The 22,701-nt window shown below is 37.1% G+C and overlaps 2 protein-coding genes and 1 long non-coding RNA gene across 52 annotated transcripts in view; 2 read left to right on the top strand and 1 right to left on the bottom strand.

The window, feature by feature from the left end:
* LOC135076983 (modifier of mdg4-like) overlaps nucleotides 1-22,701 on the top strand; it is a 351,682-nt gene that overhangs the window by 12,233 nt on the left and 316,748 nt on the right. The window contains exon 5 of one of the 50 annotated variants that reach the window (XM_063971533.1): nucleotides 21,887-22,221. The exons of 48 other annotated variants lie outside the window; for them this stretch is intronic. In XM_063971533.1, the coding sequence (XP_063827603.1) occupies nucleotides 21,887-22,206 (320 nt within the window). In that variant the 3' untranslated portion in view covers nucleotides 22,207-22,221. Of the gene's footprint in view, nucleotides 1-19,175; nucleotides 19,869-21,886; nucleotides 22,222-22,701 lie in introns of those variants that run through there. One more of the 50 variants, XM_063971536.1, reaches the window with a different exon arrangement.
* Nucleotides 2,459-4,434, bottom strand: LOC135076992 (modifier of mdg4-like). Its single transcript, XM_063971577.1, has 4 exons — nucleotides 4,311-4,434; nucleotides 3,967-4,201; nucleotides 3,325-3,885; nucleotides 2,459-3,243 (listed from the first exon to the last, which is right to left on the bottom strand). The coding sequence occupies exons 2-4, from the start codon at nucleotides 4,175-4,177 to the stop codon at nucleotides 3,122-3,124; spliced, it is 894 nt and encodes a 297-aa protein (XP_063827647.1). The 5' UTR covers nucleotides 4,178-4,201; nucleotides 4,311-4,434; the 3' UTR covers nucleotides 2,459-3,121.
* Nucleotides 4,396-4,877, top strand: LOC135076995 (uncharacterized). Its single transcript, XR_010258364.1, has 2 exons — nucleotides 4,396-4,481; nucleotides 4,593-4,877. It is a non-coding gene; the product is annotated as an uncharacterized LOC135076995 (long non-coding RNA).

The raw sequence follows: 22,701 nt of genomic DNA on the forward strand, positions 1-22,701 counted from the left end.
ATACTACCAACATAAGGACACTAACAATTATTTTTAGTATGGTGGTATTGATCCGCGGGTTCCCCTGCTATAGTGAAATCAATCCAAAATGCACTTTATTGCTTAAGGGATAAGGTTGTATATCAATTGCTACATATAGAGACTAGTTTTTGTATGAGAAGTGTCTACCCACTGGTATCCAATTTAGGCCCGGATTCCACCAAAGCGAAGACGAGCGGAGCGGGGATGGATGTGTTTAACAAACCAATAGAATTTTGTTATTCACACGTCACACGCCTCGTCTCCACTATGCTATATTGAGCAGTGTTTGTAAGTATTATTGCACGACAGGAAGCAGCGTGATTGGTTTGGCTCTTAGATTATCTGTTCGGACATCTCCGCACATTTCCACTTTGGTGTGGAGTGCGGGCCTACGTTCTGTAGCTCGTAAAAGTTCAAGCATTAGGGGGCTTATTAAAAAAAGTTAAACAGGCGTTGAACATTTTGTTTAAATTTACATACAGTACGGAAATGTCATTTTTCTGTTCAAGATTTTTGTAATAACAACATTTAACATTTTGTAATAATTTATACTACCTACCTACTACTATTATCTACTTACCTACATTCTCTGTGAAATCTTATCAGCGATTACCGAAAACAATGCTACTTCTTCTACCTAAACTCCGTTTGAGAGAACTGCGTGGCCCCCCAAACTAGTGTATGATACTGTATTAAGATGTTGCGCATCATATCCTAATTTAGGCCGGATTTTTATTGTCTGATGTGTTGTGTTGTGTCATGAGGGAATCGGTTTCATACAAGTATGCGAAATGTCAGAAGCCATCATGACATAAGACTAGTGCCATACCACTGTCTAGTGATCACAATTGGATGAGAAAGCCTTATGGCATTAAGTTCGCCTAATGTTAAAATTTTGGCATTAAAGTATAAAATAAATACCAAAATGTATGGAAACCGATTCAGTTCTGATGCGTTGACACAACACGTCAGACAAATAAATTCGGCCTAAGGCCTCAGCCTCGAACTTAGCGGGCAGCGGGGCGGCGGCGGCGGCGGCGCGGGAGCGGCAGGATCTTATGCGTAAAATCAAATAGACCGGTTCTCGAAAACAGCGGCGCGGCAGCGGGGCGGCAGCGGGCAACGAGCGGGCAGCGGCGAGGGAGCGGGCAACGAGCGGGCAGCGCACTCCTTCTTTTGCCCACAATAAATCGAGCGTTAGGAATAAATTTGAATCGAAATAAAATTGTCGCCGTTGTTCAGACATTTCGTTTGCGAATAAAAACAAATATCTCGACAACACAACCCCGAACACAACACTTCGCCGCTAAAGCGCCGCGCGAGCTGCCCGCTTGTTTCGAGAACGGGTCTGCGTTGCCCGCCCCGCTCCAGCGCCGCCGCCGCTCCCGCCCCGCTGCCCGCTAAGTTCGAGGCTGAGGCCTAAAGGCCTAAGCTGTATTCATTAGGCAACATTTGTTTATAAACAGTGATGAAACATTGTTTATGAAACATGTTGCCGTGCCTTCCAGTTTGAGTGGAGAGCAAGGCGAAAAAATCTAGTTTATAAACACGATGATCAAATTCGTAAACAGTTATTAACAAAATTGTTGTCTAATGCTCGTACGTAATGATGTTCGACTCTGCAACGCGAACGCCAGGCAAACGCTTCAGGTGAGTGAGCACCTTTGCGCGCGCGCGACGAATCACGAGATGATCTTAGTATTTCAGCGCACGGGACGCGCTCCATGGAAATGGTGGAATATAGGTATACCCGGTTTTTTCTATGATACTGGTCGAAGAGTTGATGTTTTAGAAGTAGACACCTTTCAAGGCGTTTTAAATTTCATAGAAACAGGACTAAGATGGCACAACTTAGTGTGAGATGGGGACCATAGTCTCTCCTCTTATGTAGTGGGAGTAACCGGACCGGACCGTGCCTGCATCGAAATGATTGCAATCTCCTTTCCCATAGGAACCAATCTACCAGTTACAACACCATAGGTAACCAAGTTATACCAATACTACTAAACAGAGATACAGAAACTTCGGTAAGCACAATCCGGTGCACACCAACCTTTATGGTGCAAGTACATACACTACCTATGCGGGAAATTAGGGTTTTCGCGATTGAAAAAAATCCGCCAGATGGCAATACGTAGACGCGAGGTCCAAATGCTGCACGATTGGTTATTTTTGACATGACATTGACAGATATGTCAAAATCCACCAATCACGCAGCAGTCAGACCCTACATCCACGTCCCGCCATCTGGCGGATTTTTGAATCGCGAAAACCCTCATTGGCCGAGACGAAGCGCGAGCCCGCTCACCGAAGTATGGGCGACGCACGGTGAAACTAATCGAAGTGAAGTGCGTGTTTACACTATAAGTCTCGATCAATTTCCCGCAGTGTACATACTTGCGCCATTTGACTAAATTCACGACGCATTTACCTACTACCGATAACACACCCAGTATAACATGGCAAACTATTTTGAACAGATTAGGCACTTTCACAGGCACCTAGACTGAACAAAGTAATCTACCATTGTACACTTATTACCTTTCCTGTAACTTGGTGTACCCTGAAATATACAAACCCGTTTCATTCATACGTTTGGTCATAACCTTTCTGCAAATTTGTCTGTAGAACCATACCATGTACTGAAAACCATAATACCAAGATACCTTTTCAGCACTGCCGTAGCTTTCCAACACGGAAACTACCTGCAGTACCTTTATTATAATGAAATCATGAAACAATTTACCAATACCTTTTTAATTACCATACCGCATCATTTACCTTTACCTTACCATAAAAAACCTTACCTCTTAAACCTTACCTCAAGTACCATACCACCATTACCTTAACCTTGATACCTTTATTACCATTACCTTTATTACCTTTTATTACCTTAATACCTTTACACGATTTTACCTGGGTTGGAGCTATACAGCTCTTACAAAACGGTTACTAAATCAATATCTAATTCTACAACTACAAAAGCTAACTTACAAATTTCATTCTACGTCTAATAACTTACATGATCAGGCTAAATTAAAATTAAATAAACAATCATCTCAGAATCTGATCATGTAAATTACACGAGAGAACCATTTTATCAACAATTTGATAAAATAGTCCTTGATAAAAGATAAGTAAACCTACCTTGTGCATCACCTACAGCGCCTCCTTCGCCGCTCCCCGTTAAATTGCCATCACCAGTTGCAGAACCATCAAAGCCTGAAAATAAAATAAAAAATTAGTTTCACCCATGCCTCAGTGAAAGTGGATGATTTTGCGACTGCGGGATGAGATACGTACCAGTCATTTCCATATTAGAGTCATCTTCGCCGAAAGTAGTGTCATCGTTATTTGCACCCTCTTCGTCGTCATCCCACATGCTTTCATTGACAAATTCGGGTTCCATTTTTGGTGCCACTGCGTTGTTTTCATCTTCGTCCGGTATCGTTACAAATTCTTCTTTAGCTGATCCAGAGGGTCCGGCTTCTAATGGGTCTACACATTTCCGTTTCGCAGGTCCACTTTGTGAAGATGACGAATTATTTGATGCTATTGATGGCCTATTTGGTCGCTTAATTGCTACTGGAGTTGATGAGGGCTTAGAATCTAAATCAGTCTCTAACTTAGTCATAACAGATTGCCTTTGTTGTGACGACCTCGGGCCTGGCCTCGACGTCGGCTTTGGTTTGGATGGTGTGGAACTATTCTCTTCATTTTGATTTCCGGTTAAACCTTTCACTTGAAGTTGTTCCGCGGTACTAATAAACGACGCTAATTCTTCTTGCTTAACATTAACTTCACCTTGATACATAAATTGTAATAAGTCTCTTAATGCAGAATGACTAACATCTTTTAAAAATACTGAAACAAAAAAATGCACATTAGTCATATCATAGGAATATCAACACAGTAAACAAATATCACACTGTTGAAAATACATACCTATGGGATGTTGAGTTGGGTTCATTTTGAACATTTCTTGAAAATAGGGAGAACATACTGATAAAACGAGCTTGTGTGCTTGTAATAACCTGCCTTCGGCAGCCAACGTTACATCTACTAGATCTCCACGCGACAGCAGGCCATGAAAGCCTGCTGACATGTTTGCGTGGAAATTGTTCCAACATAATGAAAATTGTTCGTCCGACGCCATGATGGCGGCGCCTCTACGAGGAACCTGAAAAATAAAAGCACAGATTAGTATCAGAAAACACTCATAGATACCGCATGGAAACAAACTGGATAAAATCCGCCTCAAGTGGCCTCTCAACACGCGCAAAACTTACCTAACCTAATAACTTTGTACTTTATAATTTCGATATTAGAAACATTTGAAAAAATATAATGATGCTTCTAATTACACACTGCACACTGTCATCCCACGTCCTCCCCGTTTGAGCGCTGTTCACGGTATGATGACGCAAACGCGACGTAGACTGTGGCGTCACTCGTGCCAGGTATTGCTACTAGTTTCCACAGTTTTTTAATAAATTCATTTTGTCCAGATTTTTCAACATATTTTGTTAGAAAAAGGGCGTTTGTATTTAATTTTATTATAACCAACACAGTTAATACATTGGGCACGCACTGTTGAAAATACTTTGGGATGTTGAGTTGGGTTCATTTTGAAAATTTCTTGAAAATAGGGAGAACCTACTGAAAAAACGAGCTCGTGTGCTTATATCTGTCTTGTAGCCAACGTTACATCTACTGGATGTCCCGCGACAGCAGGCCATGAAAGCCTGCTTCTGATATGTTTGCGTGGAAATTTGGAACCAATATAATGAAAACTGTTCGTAACACAAAAGAAAAAGTAAACATCCTTGCAGAGTAATAAAAACTTATTAACTCGGTCTTTCTTGTATGTATTTCCAAAATCATAAGGCTATGTTACGAATGTCTCTTGAACCCTAATAAACTGTTGACTTTCTTACTTGAATGAAATGGCCTTAATCACTCAATTATATTGTAATGACATCAGGCTTGCGGATGGGACTTACACCTTCTGGAGAAATATGAGCATCATGAGAAATTGGAATGATGTTATACAATTATTTCAAGGCAAGTAACAATACCTACCGCACAAATAAAACGCAAATAGGTAGGTAGTTCATATCTACAAAAAGTTCAAGAAAGCATACTTGTCAGTGTCACATGCATACAAACATCTACTACCTAGTATATGCGCCCGATGATTGTTGTTTTGGGTTCGATTCCCAGATGAGCTAGCTAGATATGAAAAGCAACCAAAAAGGAATAAAACGGAGGTTTATTTATTGGATGAATTACCTATCAGGTTATAAATAAAAGATGGTCACAATGGAAAGTGATGATCAGGTCTATTTATTTTATTTATTTGTTCGTAATGTATTATTTATGTGACTTGAGTGTTAAAGAAGGACAGCTTTTTGCGGTAAACATCTCTAAAATGTTTTCTTTCGTTCATTCGTTTCAGCCGAAAGACGTCCACTGCTGGACAAAGGCCTCCTCCCAAGGATTTCCACAAAGACCGGTCCTGCGCCGCTCGCATCCAGGCACCTCCCGCGACCTTCACCAGATCGTCGGTCCACCTAGTGGAAGGCCTGTCCACCTTTCCGGCCTCGTGGTCGCCACTCAAACTTTTGTTTATCAGAAAGATATCTCTCAACTGGACTAGTAATTGTTTTGTGAGTCACACACAAAATAAATAAACCTGATCATCAATCACTTTTCATTGGGGGTACCTACATCATTTTTCAAACACTGCAGGGGTATGGTGGGTCTGTAATTTCTCGAAGATAAACTAAAATATTAAGTTACCCAAGATGACTGTACTTGGACTATTACGGCAGAGGTCGCGGGTTCGATACCCGCCTCAATATTAGTCTGGGTGTTTCTATGATAATTAAGGCTGGATTGCACCAACTTACTTTAACTTTGACAAACGTTATCGTTAAAGTTAAAGTTACGGTCTAAGTTAGGTGGTGCAACAACCTAGTCTAATTGTCGAAGGCTTTATCGGTTTTCTGCAGGTTACACGCAGCTCGAACTAAGCATTTCGGTAACACTTTAGTAAAGACTGGAATTCTTTCCCGATCACTGTGATCCGGGCCATTTCGGGATTTCTGGGCCCCTTCAAGTGTTTTTTTTTATCCACGACGAGGAAGCTTTTGGCCTGTATGTATGGTAAGTGATGATCAGGCCGACGCGAAGGTGGAAGCGAGATTCACCTAGAATCCTCACCCACGGAGGAACTGGCTATCTTACCTCTAACTTACGGAACACAACAATGCTGTTAACATTGTTATTATGGCGAATGTTGTTTGAGAGTGGATAGGCCCCTACATACAGGGTAGGTTTACCATCCTAGTCTGCATCTCACTTAACATCATCTTATTTTTTCATTGTGGTATAATAAGTAACTGCCTTGTTAAAACAGTATGTAGGTATTAATAGTAGTAGGTACAGTCGAGTTCATAAATATATTTGCAGTGCCCAATGTTACAAAATATTGTAGCGCAGTCTGTAGCGCAGTCAATATGCATCATGTTAAAAGTTTTTATATGATTACATTTGATTACTGAAATACGTGATCGTTGAAACGCTTAGAATATTTTGAAACATTAGCACTGCCAATATATTTATGAACTCGACTGTACCATGTTTCATTAAATTCGTTTCCACAGTTGCTTTATTAGTTTGAGACTAGATGGCGCTACAGGTAGTTATGCGACTGGTTCATCCAGTGATAAATGGAAGAGCAGTCGCCCGGCAAACGAAAGGTCGTGGGTTCGATTCCCGCCTTGAGCAGTTCATTTTTTTCAATTTATTTATAATTTAATTAAGCGATTATTTTTAAGATAAATGTTAAATTATAGTTATCTGCTTAATTAGGTACTAGAATAATTTTACTGTTTCATTTCCTGAACTGAATACACCCTTACACAAAAATATAAAGTTAAATTACATAGGTCCACATTTAACAATTTATTTTGTGTGCGTATGGATTGAGTGAGCACCCCCTGGAAAGCATTAAATTTATACTTTTCTAGTTGTAAAAGGCCTAAAACGTATTGTAAAAACAATCTTTCCATTTGTAAAAAGATTAAACCAAAGATAAATAGATAAAAGTCGGCTCACTCAGTCCATACAGAGGATCAGCCGGATCTCCGTATTATAATAAGTTTATAAATATCATTAATGCTCGTTATATTGTAAAAACTCTGCAAAGTTAGTGTCTTTAATTTTAGATGTGTGAGGGCCATAATTAAAAAGTTATACATGATTCTTTGTGCTCACTCAATCCATACGCTTTTTATAAGGCCCGATATTCTGACGAACCAACTATAAAACCGCATTCCAGCACATGTCTTGTCGAAGTAAACCTTAAACAGCATTGTTTATCATATAAAACTAACCATTATTACTGTGCGTTCTTGAGAAATATTCTGATAAAAGTGCTCACTCAATCCATACGTTTTTGAAAAGACAAAAATCTTTAGTTTGATAAACACGAGGGTAAAAGTGAACATTTTACAATTGAAGTAAACCCTTTCACTAAATGTTTGTTATTAAACCTTTTGATGTTTTTATTTAGTTTAAAAGATATGCATTAATTAATGTTTGTATGAAACTCTATAGGGTGGCTACACGTTACAAAATTAAAAGACATTTTTCTGACATAATTTTATTCATTACGTTTTCTTTAAGTAATTGAAAGAAAAAAATTCTATATAAAAGAAAATATCTGATATATTTTTAGGTCTAGTTTCACCTTTTTTCATATGTGCACTTTATCAAGAAGCACTGTATTTTGTGTGTAAAATGTAAGTTTCTTAGTATAACGTAAATGCGCCTATTACCGCCAGTTTAAGCTGACTTCGGATAAACGTTACAAAATTAGATATAAGACGTGGTGATAGAAAAGACACTTTAATTTATTTATAACAATGATGAAATAATCTTTGAATTCAAGTAGTAACAATGAGTATTTAATCACACAATAATTAATAAATAGCAATTTAATCTGAAAAAGCAGTTGTTTCTATTACCGACCTATAGACGAGGTGTGTTTCTATTAACGTTTTTTCTGTTTCTATTACCGACCGCTAAGAATATTGCTCTTCAATTGGGTATATTCCAAGAGGCACGGGTTCGATTCCCGCTCAGAGGCTCGGGAACCACTTGATTTTTTCAAGTTAAATTTGTTTTGCTTTTAGTTTTAGTTAAATTTGTTTTTTTTTTTCAAGTTTTTTTTTATATTTATTTTTTTATTATTAAAAGAGAAAAGGCACCCTTCTCGAAAATAAATAAATAATAAAGAAGAAATAGTAGAATAATAAATTCCTCTATTATACTTGATTACACGGTACCCGATGTTCTAGTAAGTAGTGGGTGTCATTATAATTTAAACTATATTTGAGTTTTAATAAAAAAAAATTATTTAATATTTTATTTTTAATTTGACTATAATTTTTAATTAGTTTTTGACTTTAATTGTGTGTAATTGTGTATTTTAATTTAAACTATGGACAATTGGACACTGTCTGTATAATTATTTTAAATTATTTATTTATTATTCAAAAGATCTTAAAAAGTTACATAGTAGTTGTGATAACGCATGATTGGTTTGGTGTCATGTCATAAATGTTAGTTATATCCAAAATACAGGCATAAAAGTCATTGCAGGTGGCGTTATAGTTATGAGGCGGTAATAGAATTAACTATGAATATTACTTTATTCTATTACCGACCGTAAAAAAAACAGTAACCAGCTAAAATATCTACTTTAATGAAGACGTGATCAGTGAAGTATCATTTTTATTAGGTTTTATTTTATATCAAATAGGTACTAATTAGAATATAACAGGTTTTTACAAAATCTATTGTCATACATTATTAGAGATATTCTTTAATGTTCATTGCAGTTTTATGCCAAACCTATGACAATTAACGTATGGCGTTAATTGATTTACTTATGTGAAATATTCTTATGAATCGATTAAAACAACAAAATGGAGGTTAAATGCGTAATTAAACATATAAACACTAAAATAAAATACTTTATCAAAATTCTAACAACGCCATGGGTCGTTATTAGGAACCAAATTATGAAAAGTGTTTCTATTACCGCCCTTATTTAAAATTGTATTTAAGCCACAAAAATACAGCGAGAGGGCTATATTGAGGGTTTATTAAGGAAACTAAAGTACTAATTAATATTGTTATGCAAAAACATGTTGGTATACTTATTTTAAATGTGTTAAAATCGCTAATTAATAACAAGGTGCACCTTAAGTAGCTGGGAGCGCGTCAGTATGAAAAGTGCGTCCGTTGCGGGCACGTCCCATTTAATGTCAAATAACTCCGTTTACTGGTTATTTACAAACACAAAGTTTAATCGTTTTGATAGTCAATAAACATATCTAGATATATTTTAGGTAACGTGTTTTCGGGAACCTGTTATTATGTCTTTTATGAAAGAAAGAAAAATAGGGCGGTAATAGAATACAAATTTTGGGGGGTCGTTAATAGGCGCACTTACGTTAGCCTGACCAGGAACATAAAAACCCTGGCATAGAGGCGCGTCAATTGCATTTGATAGTGCAACACTGAGTACAGTCGTACCTGTGTTAAATTAATAGGCTAACTTTATGTATCAGGATTCAGGATTACGGGCTAATTTGATATTTTCATGAATTAACGAAAAAATATTATTATAGGTAACCTGGTTTAAATAAATTAAATGAAAACATCAATCGAGCTAGTAGGATTTATTTTATTATTCATCAATAATCAAATTCAGAAATTGAATATTCAACTGCAATGTCTGCTCATGAACGCTTCAAACTCGGTACTTCTTTCCCAATTCCATAAAATTCAACACTTAGAAAGTGAAAAAAACTTTAAAATAGGTAGTTGCAACAAACCACAACTAATTTTCATAGTGGACTGTACTATACGATAAACATGTCAGTCAATTTGACACCCTTGTCGGAAAAATTATTCAATGAAAATATTGTCCGAACCCTTAGTATTTCTCTTCGACAAATACTTTAACATATTGTGAACCACTTTTCTTTCACGACTATAAAAAGATTTTAGCAATGTAAGTCACAAAATCAATTGCGCACATTTAAAATAAAGTTTGTTTACACTTTGACAGCAATAGACTGACATGCAAGGTGACATGTCAATGAAGTTTTCAGTTACTGTTGCCATTAAAAGAAATTAGTACCATTAGTTTCATACCATTCCAGCACGCATCGGTTTTGCACAATAACCCGCGCACAGCTAGTATCCTTTTCACTAACTACACACATAACGGCTTTAAATAAAGCAAATAGAATGGCTCAGGTTCACTTCTGGCTTAGTTTTCAATTCAATAAGTAAAAATGGTACCTATATCATGAGCCAGCTCAACGAAGCTGAGCCACTTAACTGCTCTGCATCGAATGATCCAACAAACTGCCGATCCCTACTTAAGTATAACCCTAAAAAGAACAATTTCACCGTAATAACACTGAATATTAGAAGCATCAATAAAAACTTTGACATATTTCTAGCATTCGTTTCATCCATAGGAATTACCGTTGATGTCATGGTGCTCACTGAATGTTGGACCAACAACAATTTCACGCCTCCTACAATACAAGGTTATAAATATTATGCTACCAAAAACTCATTTAATAAAAGTGACGGTATAGTCGTCTACGTCCGTGAATCGATTAAATCCTCTTTTTATGAACCACCTGAAATAGTTCAAGCAAACGCCTTGTCCTTAGAATTTTATCACATAACTTGACCATTGTGTGTTGTTACCGATCGCCCTCGTTTATCAACATCGCGCCGTTTCTTGACTCAATCGACGGTATACTGCACTCAATAAAATCACAGATAGTAGTCTTTACGGGGGACATTAACATCGACATCCTCCCAGAAAATGACACAGACTCTGTGAATGACTACCTAAACGTAATGGCAATGCATGGACTTAAACAAGGAGTAAATATTCCTACGAGAGGAAGGACATGCTTGGATCACTTCATGGTGCGATGTGCTGAACGATGGAAAACAGTAGTTTTTGATGAATTGACAGACCACTCACCCATACTATTACACATTGATAAGTCGACGCGCAAAAAGAACGTAACAACATACGATAAAAAATCTGTAGACCTAGACACAATCGAAAACCACTTGAAATCAGACACTTGGCTAGAGTACTATAAAATAGATGATGTACAATTAGCAGCTGAGACATTAACGAATAACTTAATAAAGCTAATTAACGAGAACACTAATATTACTAAAATACCGAAGAAGAATCAACCCCTAAAACCATGGATAAGTAATAATGTAATTAAATCAATTCGGCGTAGAAATTTGCTTCACAAAAAAATGAAACAGCACCCGGATGATATGCAGGCTCGTTGGGACTATGTAGCATATAGAAACACCTGTAATTCAATAATTAAAAATCTTAAAGAAAGTTACTATCGGGAACAATTACTCAAACATAAAGACAATCCTAAGCAGATTTGGAACATTGTGAAGGATATGGGAAACTTTAGTAGTGTCAAAAGTCATTCCGAAGAATTGCTGACTATAGATAAAGACCCTGTTTCAGCATTAAATAAAGTAAACAAATATTTCACATCCATAGGACATAGCTTAGCAAGTGAGACTCTAAACCGCATTGGGATGACGGATATGGACTTAGCTAAAAATGCGAAAACGGCAAAATCACCATCCAATTCATTTAGCACTGCTCCTACAGATTATATTGAGATAAGAGAAATCATCTTAGGACTCAAACAGGATAGCTCGCCGGGCTGGGACGGCATATCAATAAAAATCCTAAAATATCTCAACAAATACCTAGCCTCTCCTATTGCACATCTCTGTAATCTAAGCCTGGAACAAGGAGTATTCCCCACATTGTTTAAGAAAGAGATAGTTTGTCCAATTTACAAAGCAGGTGAAAAAGAGCTAACATCTAATTATAGACCAATTTCACTCCTTTCAACTCTCAGTAAAATATTAGAAAAGGTAATGAACAAGAGACTTGTCCTTTTCTTAGAAAAGCATAACATTTTAGTTGATAATCAGTTTGGATTTCGTGAAAGAAGATCAACTGAAGATGCTGTCCTAAACTTGACCATGTCGATAACTTCATTTACAGATAAAGATGAAAAATGTATCGGTATTTTCTTGGATCTTCAGAAAGCATTTGATACGGTGTCAATTCCAATTCTGTTATCAAGACTCGAGAACGTGGGTGTAAGGGGCATAACGCTCAAATGGTTCCAAAGCTACCTTACTGACAGAGCGCAATGTGTTCGAATTGGAAAATACCTCAGTGAATTTTCTACCTATTCTTATGGGGTGCCCCAAGGAAGTACGCTGGGACCAACACTATTCTTGGTTTATATAAATAGCCTTGGCGAAATTGACCTAGAAGATGGCACCATGTATATGTTTGCAGATGACACTGTACTTTTGTTCCATGGTCCTGACTGGCATTCAACTACTGTGTCAGCTGAGAAGGGCCTCAATAAGGTCACTGCATGGCTTGAAAATAGCATACTCTCACTCAATATTGCTAAAACTAAATACCTATGTTTCAGTAAAACATCCGCTGGCCAACCTGAAAAGAATCACGAACTTAAAATCCATGTTCGTCCCTGCAATGAAGAAATGGCTTTTGAGTGCGTCTGCTCTAAGCTGACTAAAGTAAATAGTATAAGGTACTTAGGTGTTATTATCGATGATAAACTAAACTGGCTGGAGCACATTAAAACTATGGAACAGCGAACTAGAAAACTTATATATATCTTCAAAAACTTACGGGGAATTGCTGACATGGAACTCCTTAAACAAATCTATCAGGCCTTGTGTGAAAGTGTAGTAAGGTACTGCATATGTGCATGGGGTGGTGCAGCTAAGACACATCTGATTCGAGCGGAACGAGCACAGCGTTCAGTACTAAAAGTGGCAATGTATCTCTCATACAGGCATCCTACAGAAGACCTCTACAGGAGAATGAAAGTCTTATCAGTGAGAAAGCTCTATATTTACGAGAGTATTCGAAGGTATCATCGCCTCTCCGCCGTCAATCAACAGCCTACTGACAGAAGGAGAAGAGATCGTTTCCCGGTCCCGATTGTTAAAAGCAAATATGCACGTAGACAGTATGAATACATGGCTGCACGTTTATACAATAAAATCAACATTCACACAAATCTAAGAAATTATAGTAACCACGAAATAAAAAAGGTCATTAAAGATTGGCTGCAGTACTTTGATTATGAGGCTGTTGAAGCACTAATGGTTGACTATAATCGCATGTAGTTCTTACACACACCACACATTATACACATCACTCACTACACACTCAACATACTACACACATCACACACCACACACACCACATAGTTACTACATACACCACACACTACTCACAATACACACATTCTTATTTTTTTTTATTATATTTTTAAATTAAACTTCTTTACATACTACGTATGAATGAATGTAAATTGAATCAACCTATTGTTAAACTGTTTGTACCTAATAGGGGAGGACACTGTCGTCCATACTACAGGCAAATGCCTATTTTGGAAGACAGAAGACTCACTCAAAATTGTAACACTTTTTTCTTGCAATAAAGACATTTATTATTATTATTTATTATTATTATTAGTTTTCCGCAACATGGCGAGGGTTTTTATGTTCCTGGTCAGGCTATAAGTGAATTATTATAATATAAAAAATAGTGTCTTTAATAATTTCAATAATTCAATAATTTTTATAATCTTCAATTGTTTTTAATTCAGTCTTTCTCGAATACGTAATTATAAATGTAAAAGAAAACCAACTTTAATTTTTATTTTTTTATTTTTGTTGAATCGTTCAAATAATGGAACGGTAAAATAAACCGAATGACAGGAATGAATGAAATTATGTCAGAAAAATGTCTTTTAATTTTGTAACGTGTAGCCACCCTATAGAGTTTCATACAAACATTAATTAATGCATATCTTTTAAACTAAATAAAAACATCAAAAGGTTTAATAACAAACATTTAGTGAAAGGGTTTACTTCAATTGTAAAATGTTCACTTTTACCCTCGTGTTTATCAAACTAAAGATTTTTGTCTTTTCAAAAACGTAACTATGGATTGAGTGAGCACTTTTATCAGAATATTTCTCAAGAACGCACAGTAATAGTGGTTAGTTTTATATGATAAACAATGCTGTTTAAGGTTTACTTCGACAAGACATGTGCTGGAATGCGGTTTTATAGTTGGTTCGTCAGAATATCGGGCCTTATAAAAAGCGTATGGATTGAGTGAGCACAAAGAATCATGTATAACTTTTTAATTACGGCCCTCACACATCTAAAATTAAAGACACTAACTTTGCAGAGTTTTTACAATATAACGAGCATTAATGATATTTATAAACTTATTATAATACGGAGATCCGGCTGATCCTCTGTATGGACTGAGTGAGCCGACTTTTATCTATTTATCTTTGGTTTAATCTTTTTACAAATGGAAAGATTGTTTTTACAATACGTTTTAGGCCTTTTACAATAAGAAAAGTATAAATTTAATGCTTTCCAGGGGGTGCTCACTCAATCCATACGCACACATTTATTTTTATAGCTCTCTATATAAATCTGATAATTAGGTATTTATAGCCTGACCAGGAACATAAAAACCCTCGCCATGTTGCGGAAAACTAATGGTACTAATTTCTTTTAATGGCAACAGCCCCCCTAGACAAAACGCACTTTTTGATCGAATCGAAAATCGAATCTGTCAAAACTCCATACAAAAAAGGGGCTTTTCGACCACTTTTCGACTGGTTTGCGATTATAATTTGCACTTTGTCTAGACCCACAGTAACTGAAAACTTCATTGACATGTCACCTTGCATGTCAGTCTATTGCTGTCAAAGTGTAAACAAACTTTATTTTAAATGTGCGCAATTGATTTTGTGAATTAAATTGCTAAACTCTTTTTATAGTCGTGAAAGAAAAGTGGTTCACAATGTGTTTAAGTATTTGTCGAAGAGAAATACTAAGGATTCGGACAATATTTTCATTGAATAATGTTTCCGACAAAGGTTGTCAAATTGACTGACATGTTTATCGCATAGTACAGTCCACTATGAAAATTAGCTGTGGTTTGTTTCAACTACCTATTTTAAAAAATTTTGTCACTTTATAAGTGTTGAATTTTATGGAATTGGGAAAGAAGTACCGAGTTTGAAGCGTTCATGAGCAAACATTGCAGTTGAATATTCAAGTTCTGAATTTGATTATTGATGAATAATAAAATAAATCCTACTAGCTCGATTGATGGTTTCATTTAATTTATTTAAACCAGGTTACTTATAATAATATTTTTTCGTTAATTTATGAAAATAGCAAGTTAGCCCGTAATTCTGAATCCTGATACATAAAGTTAGCCTATTAATTTAACACAGGTACGACTGTACTCAGTGTTGCACTATCAAATGCAATTGACGCGCCTCTATACCAGGGTTTTTATGTTCCTGGTCAGGCTATACCCTATTTACTTGCCTACATAATTATCCGTTCATTTTGTGCAACGGCGACATTTAGAACTAGGAGTTAGGTAAAATACGCTAACAGAAAAATGCTCAGCTCACCTCACACATTTTTTTCATACATAATTTTCATATTCAATGCCATTCTCATAAATAATACCTATCAGTTTCATTCATGTAACATAGAGAAAAAAACATGTTTCGCCTAAATACCGAAAGGTGGCGCTAGTGCGCCTACTCGAGTTCTGAAGGTTCATTTTTCAAGATATTCATGATTGCATTGCTACAGAATTTATAATAATAGGTAAGGTACTTTATCACGAGCAAGTGAGTTTGCGTCTGTTTTGGAATCTGTTTCATTAATAGATTGGAAGAGAGTTCTAATTCGAGAGAAATTATCTTTGTGTTTTAAAATGGCTGAACGAATTCTGATAATAAAAGTAGTTAAAACCATAAAAACTGCAAGATTTTAATGACTAAGTAAATACTTACCCCTCTGAGTTATTACGAGAAATATTGTAAGAATTTTTTTTTTTATTTAGACGACATTTTTGGGTAAATTATGACATTATTAAAGAAGTCTTCTCAAATAAATAGGTACCTTGAATTATGTACATAATTTATATCAAAAATGGGGTTTGTGTTTGTTTCCAGTTTTGAATCTGTTACTTGACATCTAAAATTTGACATTAGCCCACAGACGAGAGGTTAGAAGGGTTAAATAATACGACTACAGCGCCACCTTCTAAGCCACTAGAAACTGGTTTCTTTTTTATTTACTCAAGATTATTGTGTTTATTAACATACATTTCTATAAATTATAAACAAAAAGAAAGCTAGAATATACGACATATTTATGAAAGAATAACTGTACATAAATAAATCAAACTACATTTGCATGAAATGGAACTATGTTCCGTTATTTGTGGTCATCCGTCTTCACGCCGTGAATCTATGGTTGTAATTGTGTCAGTCAAGGATTGTTTACTATTTTGAGATTTTTATGAAATTGTAATAAAGTTCTAATTAATGTTTACGTATTTTCTGTGTTATTGTGTTGTGGGTGAAATGTGTGATGAAGTGAATCGTTGTTTGTTGCCGCAATTTTAATGTTTTGTCATTAAAAGCACGAACGTGTTTACGTAAATTGTTTCAGACTATTTGTGTTTATCAAGTGATATTTACACAGTGAATATGCAGAATAAAGTTGTGATAAACCCAAATATTAATTATGTGCCAACAGTAAGAGTTATATTGGCAAGAACCGTCGGGGAAAGTAACGACGACATGTATACCATTACAGGTTGTCAACGAGAGTATCAGGTACCTTTTGCGTTGATGTTTTTATTAAATTATTCACAATAGCTGTAATTTAGGTAGACGTATTTATGTGAGTATTGATCTTTCGATATAATTACGGGATAAATGGTGGATTATGTACATAACAGTGATTGCAGCTTGTAAACATAACCTAAAAGTTTCGTTTAACCTTGTTGTTTTTCAGATTTGATTAAGTTTTCACATTTTTAAGTAGATTATTTGTCAATATATTTAATATTTCTGATCTCTTTTAAGTAAAAGCTTGTTGTTTTATATGCAATTTTAAGATTTCTTAATGAAATGTTTAAAAGTATCCAAATACTTTCAATCTGCTGGAATTATTGAATCATCATGTCAAAATGTTGTCCTATTATGGTGCTAACTATACTTATTCTGATGTGTTTATGTCAACATTTTAAAGTCAATATAACAAAAACAAGTGGTAGATCCAGAATAAAATGCTTTTTTTACACTTGATATAATATTATGTGCATGAAATGGTTCAAAAGACGAATGCAACATTATTGAAAGATAAAATTACATCATTTATAAAATATAACTTGAAGATAACAATAATTTGGTTAATTTTCAAATAGATTTATGACATCCCACCTAAGTAGAGTTTGTAGGCTCCTAGAAAAACATAGGTACTAAGTGGTAAGTACCTAGACCAACATAGATTGACGATAAATTAAATACCCTAGGACTTTTACACTGTTCCATCTAGTCCTAAACCAAGCTAAGCTTGTATTATAGGTAACATAAAACAGATATAAACATACAGAGTTCTTTATTTTTGTAAAACATATACATAAAAATTCATAGAAACACCCAGAGTAAACAAACGGAGATGTTCGTGCACACAATTTTTTATATTGTCTGGGGATCGGACCCGTGTCCGCTGTCATAATAGTCCATTGCACGAACTACTTGGCCAGATGGCTGACAAATTATACCACCAACTATTATTATATTACAAGAATATAGGTGAATCTTCTTCTTGTCGTGTCGACAACAAACCTATATAGTGTCAGCCCAAAACTCCGCTACAAGAATGGTGTTGTCAGACTCAGCAGCATTAATTAAATCTTCGTACGACATAAGTGATATCACACTTGTATTACAAAACATAGATAATTCCTGTAAATCATAAGTGTGTCCTGTTCTAAACAAACTTATCTTTATCAACAACGGGATTATTACCTGACCTAACAGAATTATGTTAATTCAAAGATTGACCTTCAAATCTCACAATTTATTATCCGTTTTTTAAGGGAAACCCACTAGTGATAGTCTTTCTGTTTCACATTTAAATTCGCTCAGACGAAACTATGGGCAAAAGCCAGTCAGTAATGAAAATACCCCATTGCATTTGATTTAGCTATACACTGTAATTAATCTTGTTTATTACTTTAGGGACTGTAATTATTTTTTTAATATGACCTAAACTACACAATTTTATGAAATTATTTGCTTATGTAATTTATCACCATATCAATTTAAATATTTTTGGTTTGAAGTTCCATACCCAAATTTCAAATTTATTTAGATATTCTGAATAGATAAAAGGTTAAAACGGGACCCTATTTCTTAGACTGCACTGTCCGTCTGTCGTTCACCAGGCTGTATCTCATGATCCGTTGCTGCTATAACTACAAATACTAGGGCTACTCTTTTGGAAAAGACATGTTTTTTTGCCATTTTTTGCTCAAAAGCCTTTAAGTAACTTTGGGTACCAAACCCTAAAAACTAATACCATCATCCATACACCAATAACAATTGCACAGGGCTGTTTAGGATTAAAATATAGTTTCTAAATTTTTTCTGCACATGTGTTTTTGTTCCTTTCATGGAGTTGTACACTACACAGCATATTTTTGTTTTCTATTATTTGCCTATATTCTAATTGAATCAATCAAGGAATTCTTTCCAGTTGAATCAAACTTTGAGTATTATTTGTTACATAGAATTATTTTTTGTTTAATTTCAATTTTATATTGTATTTATCTAGTTTCTTAACCATTATTAAGATCCTATCAATATAGGCAATGAGTTTATTATTTCTTTTTGTTTTGGCATTGTTTTTATTGAATCATGTTATTATTGAATCATCCATATTCGTTTTTGTGTTATTCTTCACAGGTTTAATAAAAACATGGAATACGCCCGGGATGTGTTTTATTTTCTCGAAAAATTATACACGACCTACATTAAGTATTGTCATGAGGGACGAGGTCGATCGTCGCATTAGCTAACATCCACCGTCTGCAGTTATAGGTGCGATAAACAGCAACGTGAAGGGCGAGCTGCACTTCATCCAGACGAAGAGCGGGCACCTGCAGCTGATCTACGAGCCGTATATCTTCGTGACGGACAGCGTGCGCAGCGGCCGTACTTTCTGGCGCTGCATGGAGTACGGCAAGCGGTGCCGCGCGCGCATTACGTCCAAGAACAACGTGCTGCGCATCACCAACCCCGTGCACAACCACGCCGAGAACCACATGCAGAAAATCACCCGCAAGTACGAGGAGGGCGAGGTCGTCACCTGCCCCTCCGTCTAACGACGCGCCAACGTTCGGCGAGCGTTTCTTAGGCCCAGAACAGACGGTCAAACGCAACTGCAACGAAACTGCAACTTTCTGATGATTCTGATGAATGAAACTGAAACTGAAAGTTTCAAACTGGTCGCGTCATGTGTAGTCTCTCAACGGACGCTATGGCAAAAACTTACATGCAACTCAAAAGTAACTAGCAGTTGCAGTTTCGTTGCAGTTGCGTTTCACCGTCTGTTCTGGGCCTTACTCTAATTAAATTGTGTGTTTTGAGTCAGGAAACTCGATGATAACTAAAAAAGTTGTTTCCGTTTTAATAAATTGACGATTAATTAGCAATAATGTACTTGAAAATGTTAGCCGTAAGTGTGTAGTATTTAATTGAATTTTTAGAAATAAAATTCATCTTGAATGTTTTTTTTTATGTAAAAATATTGTGATGATGTAGAGATAAGGATCAGTAAGGCTTCAATAAAAGTAAACAAAAAAACAGTGTTTATTTTTTATGTTTCGTTGTTGAATCGCTGGTGAATGGTGCGACAGGGAAGAAGGCATCGGAGGTTTGGTACTCGGTGACGCGGCGGGGAGCGCCGGCGCTGCTGGTGGACGGGTTCGGGTTCGTGGCGCGCAAGCGGCGCGGCAGCCGCGTGTACTGGTCGTGCCGCGAGCGCGGACGCGGCTGCCCGGCGCGCGCGCTGACGCTGGCCGGCCGGCTGCTGGCGCGCGCCGCCGACCACAACCACGGGCCGCGCGCGCCCGCCCGTGATCACCACGCGCGTATAGAAAACCTCATCGAGACTATTTCTTCCGACCATTAAACTCTATAAACTTTACTCTGCAGTTTTATTGCCTATTAGGTTAACATTGTTGAATAATAACGGAATCTTTATTGTGTACCAATGTGCAAGGCCTTGTCAGATAGAAAGCATTTCTGGCCGTGATTCACGTTGAGTGTTCTTGACGTTCTGATTAACTGGGCAGTTTCTGACGAGGCCTTAATTGTAATTTTTTTACTAATCTGTCTACTGTACTACATCTCTTCATGTGTTTAACCATAACACTAGCATGTTTATGGTATACTTGATATAATATAATATGCTAATGCATGATAGCTTCGGGTGTGGTATGTGATAGTGATGGGTGTGGTGTTTTGCAGTGGAGTTCGTGATATCTAACCGGGGGCGGCGGCACATGCGCCTCGGTGGGTTTTCTTTTTACGCGGAGAAGGTGTTCCCGGAGAAGAACAAGGTGCGGTGGCGGTGCACGCGGCGCACGTGTCGTGCGTACGCGCATACGCTGCACGATCGCATATTCGCGCTCAGCAATATGCATTCGCACGCGCCGCCCGCTGTAGCGCAGCCCGAGCGAACGTTCACATACGCCGCGCTCGCCAACAATGCGAAGGCTGTGCTTGATGACTAACCACAGCTTTTACTTGGCTGCTAACTCAGTACGCTGTACAACTTGGCCCTTATCAACTGTAGAAAACTAGTCTTTTACCTGAAATAACTCGGGGTGTTCTTGTTCTATCAATAATTTCAAGAACTTTTCCATGCAGGGCCATGTCGTACAGAACAATCAACGCCGATTTGTGTATTGCAAAATTGAACATCTATCATCTATAGGCGTTTGTGATTACGCTATCTAACATTCTAATCATCATTAAACTTTGGGTTATTGGGATCGGGTAACATTGAAAAGTTACATAAATGATAGTCATGAAAAAAATATTCTGCCTGAACTCTTCTTACTTGAATGATATTTTGTGTCTAGTACTTAATTGAGTTCAGCAATTGAACTTTATTTTCATGGCGATCGATTATGGCATGCATGACGTTCAATTTAACAATGACAATGGTGATAGAACTGATTCTAGTCAAAGGTTTTAAACGTAGCTACAATAAATTAGTTGTAATTTGTAAAATAGGGCGATGTCATCAGCACAAATTATGTATGTAGTGGTGTCCGCCGAATTATCACGCGTTGTGGTTAACAGAGGTGCATTTCGGTTAGGCGCGTTTACTCATGAAAGATCTCTTTATGTTCAGATAAGTTGCAATATTTTTTTAGTAAATGTATAATAAATAAATATTCATAAAACATAGTAGCAATAATTATCATAAAAGTAGTTGTATTATTGTTTGTACGACAGAGCTTATCTATCGGCAATAGTGTATTGATATTAACATTGTCTAGTCAAATAAAGTACTTATCTTTAATGAATACGAAGCGCTCCGTTTATTCTTAAAAGCAAAAAAAGGTCAAGAATTTTTGTAATAAAATAAATAAACGTTATATTATCATGAATCGCGCTGCATTGTCTAATTTGGTACTAAACGGTGGCTAACAGCTTGTGAACGTCACTGGGTGCATGGGGATGGGTGGTTGTGCTTGTAACTGAAGGTGTTTCACAGTGGTTTTGCTTTTTAGAGAAGAACGTGCGTTTGTGCGTTGGCCCGGGCGGGCGGCCGCGGCTATGGGTGCGCGGGCGCAGCTTCTACGCGGCGCACACGATGCGTTCCGGCGTGGTGCGCTGGCGTTGCACTATGGGCGGCTGCGGCTGCAAGGCCTACACCCAGAAGGGCACGTTGCACAAGCTGGTCGGCGAGCACAACCACTCCGGCCGCTGCGGCCGCCGCAACAACGCCAAGCAGTCGTCCAACTCCACCCCCACTCCCCTCCTCCTTCCTCGCCTCCCGCGCCTCGACTTCGACAATTTCGACCCCAACGCTTGGGTCGTCAGATACTAAACCCAGATGTTCCGGTGTACACTATGCGGGAAATTGGCCAAGCCAAGTCAATGTGAACACATACTTGATAAGAACTCGACAAGTTTCTTCATCCCCACCCCACTGTCGGCAAGTGCGCCCAAGTCAACTTTGTTAACTCCGCGCTACCGGCTACTGAGTTACTTGCCAGGTTGTCTAAGAGTGAAAACACGCGACTTGACTTAGGGTTATCTTCGACAAGTAGTCGTAATGCTGTGGCGCATAGTGTACCGGCGCCAAGACATGTCCCACTTGACTTGCCATTGAATTTCCATCAGGAACTTATTGTTATCTATTTGGCAAACTGTGCATATCAAGCTGGTAAACGTCTCATGTTTTAGACGCTTCTGGCTATTAAAGCCCTCAATAATATTAAAAATAAGGACGTCGATAGAAATAATTTTGTGCCAAAGCTTCAAATTGATAATAATTTAGTGCACGATGGTGTAGTTTAGAATAAATTGGGTCACAGTCTTG

Source organism: Ostrinia nubilalis, chromosome 12, assembly GCF_963855985.1.
Source record: "Ostrinia nubilalis chromosome 12, ilOstNubi1.1, whole genome shotgun sequence".
NCBI classification, from domain to species: Eukaryota; Metazoa; Arthropoda; class Insecta; order Lepidoptera; family Crambidae; genus Ostrinia; species Ostrinia nubilalis.

Excerpts from the sequence above, each read along its gene's own strand:
- LOC135076992 (XM_063971577.1), bottom strand. The coding sequence starts at position 4,177 with ATGGCGTCGGACGAACAATTTTCATTATGTTGGAACAATTTCCACGCA. Across the intron at positions 3,886-3,966 it reads CCCAACTCAACATCCCATAG|TATTTTTAAAAGATGTTAGT; the intron begins GTATGTATTTTC and ends TTTTTGTTTCAG. Across the intron at positions 3,244-3,324 it reads CTCTAATATGGAAATGACTG|GCTTTGATGGTTCTGCAACT; the intron begins GTACGTATCTCA and ends TTTTATTTTCAG.